The 15,141-nt window shown below is 37.7% G+C and overlaps 3 protein-coding genes across 3 annotated transcripts in view; 2 read left to right on the top strand and 1 right to left on the bottom strand.

Moving 5' to 3' along the window:
• The first annotated feature begins 634 nt into the window (after positions 1-634).
• On the top strand, positions 635-3,927 carry LOC113684818 (uncharacterized). Its single transcript, XM_027202217.2, has 2 exons — positions 635-2,084; positions 2,411-3,927. The coding sequence occupies exons 1-2, from the start codon at positions 2,003-2,005 to the stop codon at positions 3,325-3,327; spliced, it is 999 nt and encodes a 332-aa protein (XP_027058018.2). The 5' UTR covers positions 635-2,002; the 3' UTR covers positions 3,328-3,927.
• Positions 3,928-6,412: 2,485 nt separating this feature from the next.
• LOC113684870 (uncharacterized) lies at positions 6,413-10,281 on the bottom strand. Its single transcript, XM_027202280.2, has 4 exons — positions 10,133-10,281; positions 8,156-8,958; positions 7,611-7,893; positions 6,413-7,245 (listed from the first exon to the last, which is right to left on the bottom strand). The coding sequence occupies exons 1-4, from the start codon at positions 10,253-10,255 to the stop codon at positions 7,015-7,017; spliced, it is 1,440 nt and encodes a 479-aa protein (XP_027058081.2). The 5' UTR covers positions 10,256-10,281; the 3' UTR covers positions 6,413-7,014.
• Positions 10,282-10,943: 662 nt separating this feature from the next.
• The window catches only part of LOC113684869 (uncharacterized), a 14,542-nt gene continuing 10,344 nt past the window's right edge, over positions 10,944-15,141 (top strand). Inside the window, exons 1-5 of the mRNA XM_027202279.2 lie at positions 10,944-12,223; positions 13,135-13,188; positions 13,777-13,851; positions 14,330-14,423; positions 14,701-14,898. Coding sequence (XP_027058080.2) covers positions 11,107-12,223; positions 13,135-13,188; positions 13,777-13,851; positions 14,330-14,423; positions 14,701-14,898 — 1,538 coding nt within the window. The 5' untranslated portion in view covers positions 10,944-11,106. The remainder of the gene's footprint in view (positions 12,224-13,134; positions 13,189-13,776; positions 13,852-14,329; positions 14,424-14,700; positions 14,899-15,141) is intronic.

Raw genomic sequence — 15,141 nt, 5'->3', positions numbered from 1 at the left:
ACAATAAACTTCCCAGTCAGTGAAAGTAATGCCTTTAATTGTTGTCACGAAAAGCTATAATTTACTCAAAATTCTATCTTTACGTATTACGAATAATACGGAATTTTATATTTCGAAGCTTTGGTGTCTTAAATTGATGAGAGAATTACAGTTTTTTTTTTTTTACGGCTTGTGGATGTTCTTGTTAGTTCCCTAACAAAAACGGTATGTCTTAAAGTCGGCGAGGGATTTAAGACTGAAATGTTTTAGGGTCTAAAAGGGGAAATAAAAAAATCACAGCTTGAAGATGCAATACAAAGATATCTAGTTGAGAGTTCGACGAATTAGCCCATTTGAATTTTACCGCTTGAAGTGTTGATAATAAATATTGAAGAGTTAGGAATAAAACTGGTTTGAATGACCCAGAATTTAACAGCGCTGAGCGGGTAATAAGCCAAGGAAGGCTGTTTATTGTGAAAAACTAATGTGACAAATTTCAGAAGTGCAAGTAAATGTCGTTATTATCACGAGGTGTAGTTTTAAATTAAACTTGTACTTTTTGCCCGCAAAATGAACAAGATTGTCGTAGAGATGCAGAGATTGGCAAATAGTTAAGTTTTGTTGGAGTAGGTACAAAGGTGCCCCACGTACCCGGCACTCGAGCATACCATTTCTTGGCGAGGTTAGAGTGGTAGAAATGAAATAAGATCTTTACCTTTTATTAATGAGGTTTCGAAAAAACTCCGGTGTAAAATGACCTGTAGATGGATCTTTGCAGAAGTAGTGCTATTGAAGTTGCTTGCGTTTTAGTCACTACTCGGGACTTTTAAAAGACAACGAAAAAGTTCATAAAAAAAATAAAATGAAAAGAAAAATGAAAACAAGATCCATTACAACAAAGCTACGCGACTGAAAACAAAACTCGCAGTTTGAGCATTAGTATGAAATAATAAATACGACTAACCCAAGCGTGCCTGTAAACAAAAAGAAACACACGTTTTCAATCTTATTTGTTTGAAACCTGCGGCTTTAAATTTGTTTCAAAACAGCAACGATAAATGGTCTCCAACAGAGGAGTAATAAAGCCGAAAATATGGTAATTTGTCTGTCTACTGAGGTAAAATATCGAATACTTTTACTTCAAAGGATTACATTCTAGTGTACGAGTTTTTGAGATGATGTCGGGAGGCTTAATATGTTTACTGAGTATTTTGTCGAATATTTAGTTGTTGTAGCTGGGTAGTAAATTATTTTCTCATAATTACGCTGTTTGAATGACTTGACGTTGAAATAACTTACCACAAAGGGCAAATATTCTGTGCTAATTATTACTGCTATTAAGAAAATCTATACATGTCTGCATTCAGCTGGCCGTGCATTTAAAATGAGCAAAATGGACTCCGGTTTTACTGATTATTTTGGAAACATAGGAGTCAAAATTTTGCATGAGCAAGGTCGAATAGTTCACCTTCCTCCTTATCTGTAATTAGAAAAAATGCTTTTTCTTTTTTTTTTTTAATTAATATAATTTTTTGCTCCTTATTCATTCATACCCTGTTCAGGATTAATATGCATCCTTCAATCATTTCTCATTATGGCAATACAGGTGCAATCAACAATAGGTTTTGTTTAAAATGCGGCTTTTCTATTGGCGAACAATCGCATTCAACACTTGTTGTTTGGTTTAACTTCAATCGGCCCATCGTTAGTCCTAGTCCAGTTATTCAAAAATACACAATAAGTTCAGCGCGTGCGTTCAGTTTAACAAGTCAATCGGCGGGCCCCGCACGTGTCATGTACGAGACCATTTGCTGCGGCTGACAATAAAACAGAGAAAGCACAATCACCATAAAGAAAGAATCAACATAAGTCGGTTACTACTTAACGCAACGCAAGTTTGTTTTCACTTCAGATCCAATTAACACTTCTTTCGAGCAGATCATAACCCGAAAGGCAGCTTTGCAAAGCAGTAATCTCAACTAACGGTCAAGGCACCCAACAGGAAAATTCTAGAAAGTTAGAAATGCCGAAGTCTTTCCTTTTAAAGAGACGAACTCCACAAACCACAACGAACTCCAGTCTCAAAATTGTTGATTATAAAGAAGGTATGTGGATAACTATCATTTATTTTTTACCAGTCAGAAATCAAATTTTTGTTTAAATATCGATTCGATTGAACGTAAAAAAGGTTTTATCCTTTAAGTTACTAGTTCGTTATTTACATTGAGATAGTCGATGTCAACTTGTTTTGGAATTAGTTGAAACAAAGTAATGCTTTTTTCAAGTTTTAATATCGACCGTTTTTGGTACAATCCCTCTGAAAATAAATGTACATTAGCTTGCGGCATCTGCCAAACTGTAAAGTACGAAAGCGTCTTTAAAAAAGAGAGTTTTGTTAACTTACGCGGAACATTTCATTTTGGTCTAACAGAAGCAGTCTCGAACAGCTTTCAGTTAAAAAGATCCTTTGAGGAACAAACCTACAGACCTCTGCACCAGGAACCCAAGCCAGAACCAAGAGAGGAATTATTGGTTCAGAGCTCGGTACTTCAGGGCGCAGGTTACAACACAAGGGCTTTTGTCATGAACGACGAGCTTGTTAACCATTCAAGTGGCCGCCAGTTCTCCATTTTAAGCCCATATTACCACTTCACAGCTCCTGAGAGATTAGCAAACGCCGTCCATATGCATCCTGCCGCAAACGAACATTTCTTCTGGAGAAATGAGCTTAGTATCTCTTCCACCCCAGCTTGTTGTGATATTTATCAGCACGGAGTTCCTCTTGTAACTCCGCCTTCGATTTCCATTCCCGAGAAAGTCAAAGAGCCCTACCAGTGTGATCAGTGCGGTAAGATTTTCAAAACCAAATATACCTTAGCCATCCATTTAAAAATGCCAAATCACACTCATGCTCGGCCCTTCGTATGCAATACGTGCGGTAAAGGCTTCCGATTGTCTTCTACACTTTGCAGGCACAAGATCATTCACACTAAAGAAAAACCGTACAAATGCCATGTTTGTGAAAAAGCATTTAATCGCTCGTCTACACTTAAGACACATATCCGCACCCATAGTGATGATAAAGAATTTGTTTGTGATCGCTGTGGCAAAGGTTTCCATCAAAAGGGAAACCTGCGAAATCACTTTCTCATTCACACGGGAGAAAAGCCGTATAAGTGCAGCTTGTGCCAGAAAGCTTTCAATAAATTGTCGAATTTGAAGTTTCATATGCATGTGCACACAGACAATTCGCCATACCGATGTAAATTTTGCAAAGTTTCCTTTTCACGAAGATGCGATTTGAAAAGTCATATTCAGAACGCGCATGTTGGACAGGATGCAAACTAAATCCTTTGCTTGTACTCTAAAGCAAGAGGAAATCCAAACCCTTGGTGGCACCCTAAAAAGTATCATCTGATCAAGGCTTTCAGGTACTCTTAAGAGATCTTAGATAAAAAGCATCGCTCAATAACCCTAGATTTTGGTTTTGGTTTTGCAAGAATTTTCTTTTTATTCAATTTGCGAAGTCGAGGAAATGTTTTTCAGGTTTCGAAGATACAGTTAACTTAGTTCCTATATGATTTTTCTTGATAACCACTTGTATAATTGTAACTTATGAAAACTGAAGGAGAGCTTGTCGAATCTTACGAATCGATAACCGAACATAAAAACTGTCTCCTAATTGTTAATCATATAATTCTAGAAAAAACACCTTTAAATAACACGAATGTATTCTTTTGTAGCATAGGTACTTAAGGTTTTTTGTGTCAAAAATTCGAAGAATACACACTTAGGTTTGTACTATGATATGTAAAAAAAAGGTTGTGAAGTTGCTTAAACTGTAGATAATTGTACATAGCCCCAATTTTAAATATTTGTAACGATAGTTAGTTCCGATAAATGTACTCCTTTTGAAATTAAAATAAATATAACCTCCTGTCAAGATTATCTCTTAAATTCTCATTACTCGACGTTTTACTTCATATGACAGTATTTATTCTGTGGTTATATTTTACAGGGTATCGAATGACTTTCTTCCCGTTTTGCCCGGTCTCGAATTAATACTCTTTTCTGGTTGACATAGCGATAATGAGGAATTTGTTTTGAGATAGCAAAATTAGCTATAATTCTGTCGATTTTTTGGAACTAAATAGGCAGACTTTTCTATCTGCTCTAAGATCTGTCCTCAAAATAAGATTTAAACGGATGCACAGTACGTCCATTTTGCAACTCTTCCCGCCAAAAAACAAATTATCAAATACAAGAAGACGTCAAAGCTTAATTGTCTTGAAAAGTCACTGTGGCAGACAACTGTGTTTATGAAATGACATGAAGAAAACAAAAGCGAAGTCCTCTGAATATATGTCGAAACATTAAGAAACCTGCAAACGTTAAAAAAACGTCCTAACCTTTTTTTTTTTTAATTTTTTTTAACCAAAACCCCAGGGTAAATATTTTTAATATGGCAGCAGCGAGGTCGTTGTTTACTTTTTCCCTCGAGGGTCGACTTCAAATGTAAGGAGTCTTTAGGGTATTCTTGTTAATAAGGTAAAGGTAGGCAAAATATTTGTAACAGTTGCAAAAGCGAGTCGCTACTCTGCAATTTTTCAATTTTTTACCTCTAAGATTCATACTTTAAGTTGTTATTTTTGCAAATAAGCATTAAGCGTTACATGAATGAAGTGGAAAGTCAAGTTAGAAATTCGTGTTTCATCGAGTGACAATTTAGTCGGCACCACTCTACATAGAAAATTGAATCAGTCGTAAATGGCGCTTTCAAAGGAAACACGCTGTTATTACATCACAAACACGAGGAATGACTAGTCATTCCAACATTAAAAATTAATTCGTTCCTATTTTCTCTAAAAGTTACATGTATTCTTTCCAAAGTCCGTTTTAGAGGGTCACACCTTTAAATACATGATAACTTTCCTCTTAAGAAAAAAGATTTTAGTGTTTTGTTTCAGGCGATTTCTGAGAGGCAAGCGGTAAACTAATGTGGTAATAGACAATAATAGTTCTTTGAAGGCGAGTTGCACGCGCTCAGAAGATATACTAGTCCATGTATATTGTGCACAGAAATAACTCAGGGTTGTTAAATAACAAAATAAAATAAAACAAAAATTCAGTGTTACTTTCCAGACTTATGACCTTTATATTAAAGGCTGCAAAGTGTTTGCCAAATTAGGTTTATGAGACCGAACTCCCTCGACGCCTGTATTATGATAAATTTCATAGCCTGTTAAGATTCGAGACAGGGTTCTTTAAAAGTATTACGAAAGGTTGAAATATTAACAAAAAAAATTGACGAAGAAAAAAAGATTACTAAGAAACTCTCAGCTGGCCGTTACATCGTTATTCAACAGAATAAAGAACGAAGCGTCACATAACAGGTGACTTCGGCCATATTCTAGTTTCAATTTTGGAGCGCACCTGAACCTAATGATGTAGAAACAGTCTCAATGGTCTTACCAACAGTTGACATTCATCGGGAGGTGTTCTCACAGGAGGCAAGTTAATACCACCCGCATGTTTAGTTTAAGCAATCAATTAAAATTTCTGTTATTTTTACCAGTCGCTTTGTGACAGCTGAGGGACTGATCTAAGTTTAGGCGTAAATATTACCCATTTATGGCAACATTTCATACTATGGATTGATATTGATCAAAAATTTGTCAAAGGTTCTGCCGAGTGATCTCATTCATTATACTAAGAAATTAAGGACTCTGTAAAACGTTATTACTTTTTACGTTAACATTCGGGAGAAGACTTGATTCATCGTTTTATATTGCATCGTTTTCTTTCGCGTTTTATTACTAAAACTTTACACAGTGTGACTACGACACCTGCGAAATTTTTTATCTTTCATAAACAAAAAATGATGCATCACACAGTTTTCTAGTGTTAAATCGGCTGTTAAAAAATGGTTTGGCTTAAGAAATCCGTTCTTAAGATCAGGAAGGGAGTAGAACTGCATATCAATCGATGAGAAATAGCGACATACACTGCAAGTTTCTGATATAACGATCAATGATGGCAGATCATAGCTCAAAAATAAATTTCTCCCCAGGACTTTGCCTTTTGACTAAAAGGAAAAGCCCCGGGAGCTGGCGAAGTCCATTGAAAGGCTCGCTACCTCGTGGGCCAAGTTTTTGGACCCTGGAAATAGTTGTTTTTCAATTAAGCGATGGCTGGTGACCTGTTGTCTAACGCACCTTCATTCAAATAAACCGACTTACTGTCGTCGCACATGGCCTAAGTTTCCCTGCTCAGCATGCTTTCATGACACGTTCAAAAACGTCGGCTCCCTATTATTCCTGAAAAAAGAATTAAGTTATTAAACCTGCGTTATGCATTAATTCCTATTAGATGCTGAAATAAGCAAGACACTACACGTGCTCTGATTGGTCAAAAAATCACAATTAAAACCAGAGAAACCTCAACTATTTTTAATCAACAGGCCGCTGACACTATCGATTACCAGCATTTTGACCGACCATCTTTCGTGCCTTATTACACTGGTAAACCAAAAGCAAGATGATGGTCTCTATTGCTTAAAAACTTAACAGATATTAATTATTTTAAGCTTCCACGTGTCAATTTTGTATTCTGGCCAATATTTCCCGCTATGTCGCTTGTCTATCGGTGATGTGATTATGAAAAGCGTTACCCCAAGAATCAAAGGATTGGAAGAAAAAAGGCATCAGTGAAAATCCTTAATTTTTTTCCATCGAAAGAGACTGAAATTTGTCTCTATAACAATATTGAGTGGTCTGGAAAAAAATAAAATAAATTTTGTCCAATAAACTTTGAATCTCATTCGCAGCTTGTCAAATTCAAGCTTGAATTTCTTATCACCAGATGAAGCCCAAATTTTAATGACCATGGCTAATCGAAAAAAAAAAATGAAAAAAAGCTTGATTATTTTGACTGAACGGAAATATAGTAACTAAAATTTTGACGAAGGGAAATTACTAGGAACAGTTCATGCCTCCCATGAATATCAAGATCCTTCAGCCCTCGTTACCTAATCATTTATTTCTTGAAAAGAACAAGGGGCTGACCCGAGTTTAATGTTACTGGTAGAGAACCATCTGAAGAAACGGTTAGAGTTTCTGAAGAATTCAAAACATTCCCCAGAGTATTCCCCGGTTGGTATGGGGTATCCCTGACCGAAATATTGATGGATGTATCCAGATTGGTTATGACAACCAGTATGCCTCCTTTAGAGAAGGCATAAGCATCAGCCTGGACGTGCCTCTCCACCTGGTAAGGTAAACAAAAACACATGAACACAAGTTAAGGAATGCGTTCAAAGGCGAAATTGCTTTGTGAAAGAGCTAGTCAATAGGTCTAAGATGCGAAACTCTTAACAAGGAGTTCAATCTTTCTCCGGTGGGTCTATGTCTCTGATACATTAAAAGCCAACCAGTCGGGTATAAAATGGAAACATTTTTAGAATCAGAGAGGCATTCTCTTCAATATATCCACTAAACGAAGACCGAAGCCCGCGATCCGTGACTGTGGGCCGGCAAACCTCAACTGCGCATGCAATGTAAACAAAAGCGTTCAAGATGGCAAGTAGGAAGTACTTCAAGATATGAACATCGGTTTTTCATCATGTGCGTTACCTGTTTGTCTTGTATCCATTCATTTCCAAGAGATCTTCTGAACTTCGCGAGTGTCTGAATAAACTTATACAATGGGTTTGCGGTGGACAAAGAGGGCCAAAGAGATTCACGGTTATATGGGTCGGAGCCGCCGTTAAATCCCTGTTCCGTCCCGTAGTACACAATTGGGATCCAGTCTCCCATCATCAAAAATGCAAGAGCGTTTTTCAGTGATGTGTGGCTTGGGTTAAGATTCAAGAATCTTTGATTGTCGTGGTTATCCAGAAAGCCTCCAAAGACTGATCTAGTTAAAAGCAAAACAACTGTTATGTCCTGTCCAATTTTGAGTTCTAATTGTATCTTTTTCAGTTGCGAGACTATACCACTCGTACGAGACATACGAATCTATGCTTATACCTGAGTAACTGTGCACCTACCCCTCCCCTAGCCCAACATTAACCTGTATTTGTTATCAGTTGACTTTTTTTGGGTTAGGGGAGGGATAGATACGCAGTGGCTAAGATAGAGATATTGATCCACACATCTTGAAATACAGAAAGATTTACCTGTCCTTATAAATTGTGTAGGAACTCTTTACGGCAGCACTAAGTGCAGTAAAATCCTTTGATTTTTCCTGGAAGATCTTCCGCAGGGTCCAGTACATTGGATAAGCTAGCACAGAGTCAATATACCCCTGGTATTCCGCCACATATTCCATTGATCCACAGGGTGGGGGACCATTGTTTGCCTCCCCGATCATAAACGCTCCTCCAGCTTTACGAAACTCTGCCCAGAATGTCTTTGGAACCTGTATGGTAGTGTCCAGGCGATAACCGTCAAAGCCAAACTCGTCAGTCAGACCTTGGATCCATTTCAAGAGCGTTGTGGCTACAAATTGATTGCTTTGGTCAAGATCAGGTAGGCCTGCAAGCCAGTAGTTCTCGATCTTCCATTGGTCTTTACATTCTTGAGGCCATTTTATGTAAGAATGTTGGGGATGGTAATGTCTTGATTCATTAAAAGGAATAAGGTTATTAAATCCAGTACCGGGTGGGTACCCCATGTGGTTGGCCACAAGGTCAAGCATTACCCAGACTCCCCTCTCGTGACAGGCTGCTACTAAGGATTTCAGATCATCCCGGCTTCCAAAGTGCGGATTTATTTCAAATATGTTCTGAGCCCAGTAACCATGGTAACCTCTATCGGTATTTTGCACAATGGGTGAGATCCATACAGCATTAACGCCCAGGCCTGTTATGTAGTCCAGGTGTTTTTCAATCCCTTTGAACGTGCCACCGCAATAGTTCTTTAAATCATCACATTTTCTGGACGGTAAATCTCCAGAGGGGGCAAACCGATCCGTCAGGAGCTGGAGAACAAGAAAGCAAAGTTCAGTGATTGAGAGATGATATCAGAAGAGGCACATTCTTATCCTCGGGATGTCACGCAAAGCTTACTCTAAATGAATTGCGTGACATCCCAAAGAGCGGCTGCTAAAGAAACATTGCATAACATAATACATCAACTTGCCGATTCTCCCCTCTAGCTGCTGCATATCTCCTTGTAAATCAGTTGCGATAATTGGAGTATTTACATATATTTTATTCATACATTATCAGCCAAAATAGGTCATGAGAACACTCGAATGTACCAGGAAGAAGTAGTTATCTTGATCTAACTCTAAATTCTCGTAACTTAATTATTTACAAGGAAATGTGTGGTAGCTAGATGGGAGAATCAATAATCAGATCTTTGGAGTTAAAGGGTTAAGATGGGAATCAGCTGTGTATTTATGACTATGCTTTTTGTCATTAAGTGACACCTCTCTTCTCTTCCCAATATTAAACAGTGGGTTGTTGTCATGCTAGCCTGCACATCAGGTGTCCCTTGACTTGCTATCAGGTGTCTTCTCTTAAAGTAGGAGGGCGAAATAGGTTAGTATGAAAGTCTGCTGGCGAGAAAAGGGAGACATTGACCAGACTTTTGGTCATTTTTTACGTTGACCCTTAGTTATGCGGAATAAGCTGAGCTAATGGGAATCGCACGATTTTGGGGCAGAGTGGGGTAAACAAATTGCTAGCAGAGAGGACATAGGAAGAAAAGCAGGGTTTCTTTTCTACCGTCCCCCCCCCCCCCCGCCCCTCCAGTCTGTATTTAATTTTTTTTTGCTACGTAACGCTTGCCTCGTGACCCGCCTCACGCATATCTAAAAATGCTTCTATAGGATGGGGGGAGGGGGGAATTGTGGGGTTCTGAACACCGTAATTCGTGACTAAAAATTACCGAAATACCTCAAGAAACATTTTACAACAGTGCAATTGCCCTTAGCTATTTAAAGTATATTCATTTTTCTGATTAATGGAGGAATCATTAAACGAAAAATATTTCAGTAAAAGGAAAATTTTAAGTATGGTATCGGAAAAAAAAATTTGCAATCATAAAATGTAGGCAGGTTGCAACATGACTTCGAAGAATTTTCAAGCCGACCTTGTTCGGTTTCAATCTGATTTTAAATAAGTCTGTTAATTTTCTCTAACCCTCACCTGATATATTATCCTTCCTTTCCATTCTTCAGCCGTTTTTCCGTCGCATTGATTAAAACTGATTTGAATTAAAAGCAAAAGTGTGGCGATTGTGCCAAGCGGTAACCTCTTGCAGCTTCCCATACTGAAATGCAATGAGTCAATGAGCTAAATTCAGGTCACCTCTTGGATAATCATGTGACAGTCACGCTGTATACTGACGTGACTGCCACGCTATGTATGAATGGTCAATTCAAGTTTCAATATGGCGCCAATATTAGGGACTGCAACAAGTTGTTCTTTTTACCAAATTATTCCATGATAAGGAATATTATTATTACGAAGTAATACGTTGGATTTCATTACTATACACCTATTTTCGGTGAAAGTCCTCTAAAACAGTGGATGGAGATACCACAGTTGCCGGTTGAACAACTTTAATGGCTTTGAATTAATATGCAGGTTATACATGCAATCATAAAAATAGTTCTCTTTCCTTGTATTTATAGGATCAGATTGGAAAAAGAAGCTAAGCTGAGGCGTTCGCAAATTTGGTTTCACAATCGATCGAGAGAAACAACGGTGGAAGTGAAGAAGTCTGGCCATTCTGTCACCACGTGTGCAGAGTGAAGTACTGTTTCAGCTGATGGAGAGGCTGAGGGGAATTTTTCATTAATTTACAGTGTTTTTTTTTATCAAGATCCAGTGGATTTTGATATTATTTGAAGGATATCTTCGGAAGAAAACGAACAAGTTTTTCTTGATGATGATTACGAAGGACTTGTCGCATGCAAAAGAGCAGTTACAATTAATTATTCATTCTTCGGGAACCATGGCAACACTACCCAAAATGACTCTTCACAGCAATTAGGAGAGAACGAGTGTCAATAAATTTCCAAAAGGTATGGAAGTGAATTTGTAAATATAGCGACTTTTGCGCTCCGTTTGTTAAATCCTCGAAGCCGAATGCTGATGTTGCACGCGCAAGAGAAGCAATGTATCATCAACAATCGGAGTTGTTTTTCTTCGATCAGTGTGGCACGAGACGAAAGTACAAACGCTTTCGAAAGCCAACCGAGTTGTTACCGTTTTCGTTACGACTCACGGGTCTCAGTGGAGCGGTTAAAGTTGAAGCCTATCTTAAACAACAGCAACAGAAGGCTGGTGACGCGGCACAAGGGAAGGAAAAGAGTTTTGCGGCTGAAAACAGCGAGACACCCGAGTCTCGGCCGGCTGGTGCGCTCAACAACTTCCCTCTACCCAAAGCTGATCACTCGGCAGAGATCGACGGTAAAAGACCACATCCTGCTGGTGGGAAATTATTGAATTTACCAGACATCGGTTTAAACTCAGGAGGGTTTAATTCTCCACCAGCGATTAAGAGTTTTGAACAACTGGAAGGAGACGATGACGAAGAAGACACTCAGAGATTCTTGTTCGAGGAGAACAAGTTCGCCTCCCAAAATCTGCTAGCTCAGCTGGGACGGTTACTCGATCAGATTCATCAACAACAATTAGAAGAACTAGAGGAAATTGAATCAACTAGTTTACATTTTTGTCGGGTTGCAAGTCCTGTAGCTGAAGTTGGAGAAGATAGCATTGTTTCTGAAACTATTCGAAGTGGGGGAGTTGTAATTTCTTTACCGGACGACTTGTACAAAAAGCTAAGTGCTAATTTCGAAGAACTTTCAGCTGGAGCTTTATATCTGCGACGTGAGTGGCAAACTACAAGCTACAGAGAACAAGCGATCTTGCAGAAACGTCTAGGGCTCATGTCTGAATCGAATACCAATGTAGACGCTTCCAAATCGGGCCACAATAAATCGTCGCCGTCCACAGGAATAATGGATCACAACAAAACGATAAGCGATGATAAGTTAGCGGCAATTAGAGCATCCGAATCAAAAGATAAGCGAAGACAATCGACTTTTGGAGAATCTCTTTCTAAATTAGACACCACAGATGAACTCAATTTAGGATCACAAACTCCTGCGACAGATCACAGCCATTCTGACAATCAACCTCGTCGAGAGTCTTCACGTCTTTCGTTTAACTTTGGGAAAAAAACACGGTTGGAAAAGTTCAAAGCATTAAACGATAAAGCTTTAAGTGGTGAGTCAATTACCTGTATCCGTATTTTGATTTTATTCAGAAATATTTTGGTGTAGATTTGAAAATCAGAAATTGAAATTAACATGCCGGCGAATAATCAAGCGGGTTCTGTTATTTTTGGCAGCTGATGTCACGAAATGTGTATAATTTATTTGGTGAAACAAAAGGTTTATTTTTTGCTGAATTAAACCTTTTGATAGCAGTTTTTATGGGACACAGTAGAAAAAATGCGGAACAATTAGCAGTTAAGTGTTACATTTATCAACAAATTTCTACTCACTTTCCACGTATTTTCTTTCTTAAAATAAAACTTATCTCCTTCAGTTTAATTTTTGATTCCAATTTAACTACTCCCCCCCCCCCCCCCCCTACCTCCTTGAAGAATTACATTACTACTAGCTATTTGTTATTTCTGAATCCATGCCCTTCCAGGGATCATTTTCTTATTGGTAAAGCTGTGAACTCTAATTATTTGAAGCAAACTACAAATATGATCGAAAAAAAAATCTTAAAACTATTTCAATAATAATTTCTTGTATTAAACTCTCCCCTAAAGTTTTCTTATTTAAGAAATTAAATGGTGAATGTAATACTTTGTGTGTTAAGGAGACTGATAACTGAGCAAGATGAAGCCACTTGTATTTGCAAGATTAGTTCATCTTGCTCTTGCAGACAGTGCCCTCTTTGATCTTGAAGAAAGTGAACTGCTGGTGGCTCAGGTGCTCATAGCCTAGTGTTTCTTCCTACAGCCTAACCAAACTGAGTGTCTTGCATTTATTTTGCATTTTTTTAAAAAAATATCTTTGCCATGTGTAATGTGGTTCACTGGAAGAGGGGTTTAGGCCTTTTTGATTTGTAACCTGTATATAAAGTTTGTATATAAATATCTTTTTTTTGTTCAAAACTTTCAGAGAAAAAAAAGGCAGGTCTTGATGAGGATGATGACACTCAGAATGACAATGATGGTGAGTATTTGTTTCCTATGGTTTGTTGCTTGATTTTTTCTTTTTAATTTTTTAATAAAAGTATATTAATTATCTTTAACATGATGAGGGCAGTAACACAAAGAATAGATGTGGATTTCATGACCACAGCTGCAAAAATTAGTTTGCGTTTTCAGTGCTTCTGCAGTTAATTATACAGTAAGGGTCTTTATCTTCCTGTCATGTTAAGAACTGGGCCAGTGCTTCAACTCGCATCTGTTAATGGTCACACAGATGGGTAGGAAAAAATTTTAAACCTGATTTTGTAATGATTATCACAATTTCAATGACAGTTTTGCAGTCTTGTAGCAAGCTTTCACACTTTGTTCTTTTTTAATGATTGGCATGTAAAGGTTTTAGTGAGATGGTTACTGGTATGAATAAATATAAGTTCAAAGATTTTAGGTTTTTTTGTTTCCAAATGATGACATTGAAAAAATGTTGAACTAGGAGCCCTGTGGAGGGTGTAATTATAATAATCTTTTGAACGTTTTACAATGTATAATTATTTTGTTTTTCATTAAATACATTAGTTATTTGTTACTGAAATATTTCTTTTCATGTTTACAGTTACTTCTGCTCATGGGATTGGGCAACCAACAGTTATCAACTTTTCCTTGCTCTCTAAGACCTGTGAAGAAAAAGGTATCTGAAATGCATCAACATGTGATTTTCTACTCATTTTATCACATTTGTTGAACCCTTTACATCCTAACATTAGTATCCATATTCTCTATACTCTACTTTATACATTTCCTTTACTACTGACAAGAAGATTTCATTTAACAATCAATGCTTCTTAGTTTGGCAATTGTTGCCATAATTTTCATGACTTATAGCTCCTCTTAGGGTTAACCCTTCAACTCCCATGAGTGACCAAGACAGAATTTCTCCTTTCAATATCAAGCAGACAATTGATGAGAATGATGGAAAATATTGGTCAGGGGATTATAGGTTGATCCAATAACAAATTCTCCAAACTAACATCACAAGAACTGTATGGCAGACAGTAATTACTAATGAGATCTTGGTATTTAAAGGGTTGAGAGGGGAAATAAGAATCAATGGTTAACTACTGAACACTGGCATTGAATTTATGGTTGTCCTTTAATAAAAACACAAGGTTGGATACTTCATCAAGATGATGCTGATGATCTTGAAAGGCAGACATTGTTGGAATGGGCTCGTTCAAGGTTACAGCAAGTTATCAGAGAAAAGTAAGGCTTTTTCTCTTACTTTAATATGTTTCCACAATTTTGTTTGGGGGCCAAAAGTTGAATGGTTATTATTGAATTAAGGGATCATGAATGATCACATAATCTCCATATATGTACAAGGACAGGGTGATCAAGACATCTGATTAAACAGCACTGCATTATATTTATACCATAATTAATATACAGTATCAGAGAAGACATCCAATCTGTGATTGTTGTCACCTCTTGATTATATTACTTGTAATTTTACTTTTGTCTCTTCCTTTGTCTACATCAGGGAAGAAATGAAGGAAAAAGCAAGAGAACTTAAGATAGATGGCCCGCTAGTTACCAAGTTTTATGGTGACACCCAAAGGGAGGCAACCATGAAATACAAGAAAGGGGTGTCATGGGCAAAACGGTGGAAAAATTTGTCTGAAGAGGACAAAAGACTGAAGTTCCTTACTTCTCTACCTGATGGCACCTCCTGTTGCTAGTATCCTTGTTGTATTTCTCTGTAATGTGTATAATATCACCTAATATCACCTATGTCACCTTCTCTGACCTCCTACATCGTCAGAAAAACCAGTATCAATTCAGTGGTGTTAATCGGGTGTGTGTTACCACACAGGGTTTGGCTGTGGGGGTTTGAACTTCTTGGAAGAAAATTATTTCCAGACGCAAAGTACTAGTTTTGAGCACCTGATGTAAACTGGGAGGTTCAGGTTGTAAATGTTCG

This window comes from Pocillopora damicornis, chromosome 5 (genome assembly GCF_964200805.1).
Source record: "Pocillopora damicornis chromosome 5, jaPocDami1.2, whole genome shotgun sequence".
NCBI classification, from domain to species: Eukaryota; Metazoa; Cnidaria; class Anthozoa; order Scleractinia; family Pocilloporidae; genus Pocillopora; species Pocillopora damicornis.
Note: the sequence above shows the minus strand (reverse complement) of the source record. Positions and strands in the feature narration are given on the sequence as shown.

What these genes read in the sequence shown, in the direction of transcription:
- LOC113684818 (XM_027202217.2), top strand. Translation starts at nt 2,003, where the DNA reads ATGCCGAAGTCTTTCCTTTTAAAGAGACGAACTCCACAAACCACAACG. An exon ending in AATTGTTGATTATAAAGAAG is followed by an intron (nt 2,085 to 2,410) that starts GTATGTGGATAA and finishes TTGGTCTAACAG; the next exon opens with AAGCAGTCTCGAACAGCTTT.
- LOC113684870 (XM_027202280.2), bottom strand. Translation starts at nt 10,255, where the DNA reads ATGGGAAGCTGCAAGAGGTTACCGCTTGGCACAATCGCCACACTTTTG. An exon ending in AAGGAAGGATAATATATCAG is followed by an intron (nt 8,959 to 10,132) that starts GTGAGGGTTAGA and finishes CTTGTTCTCCAG; the next exon opens with CTCCTGACGGATCGGTTTGC. An exon ending in AATGGATACAAGACAAACAG is followed by an intron (nt 7,246 to 7,610) that starts GTAACGCACATG and finishes TTACCTTACCAG; the next exon opens with GTGGAGAGGCACGTCCAGGC.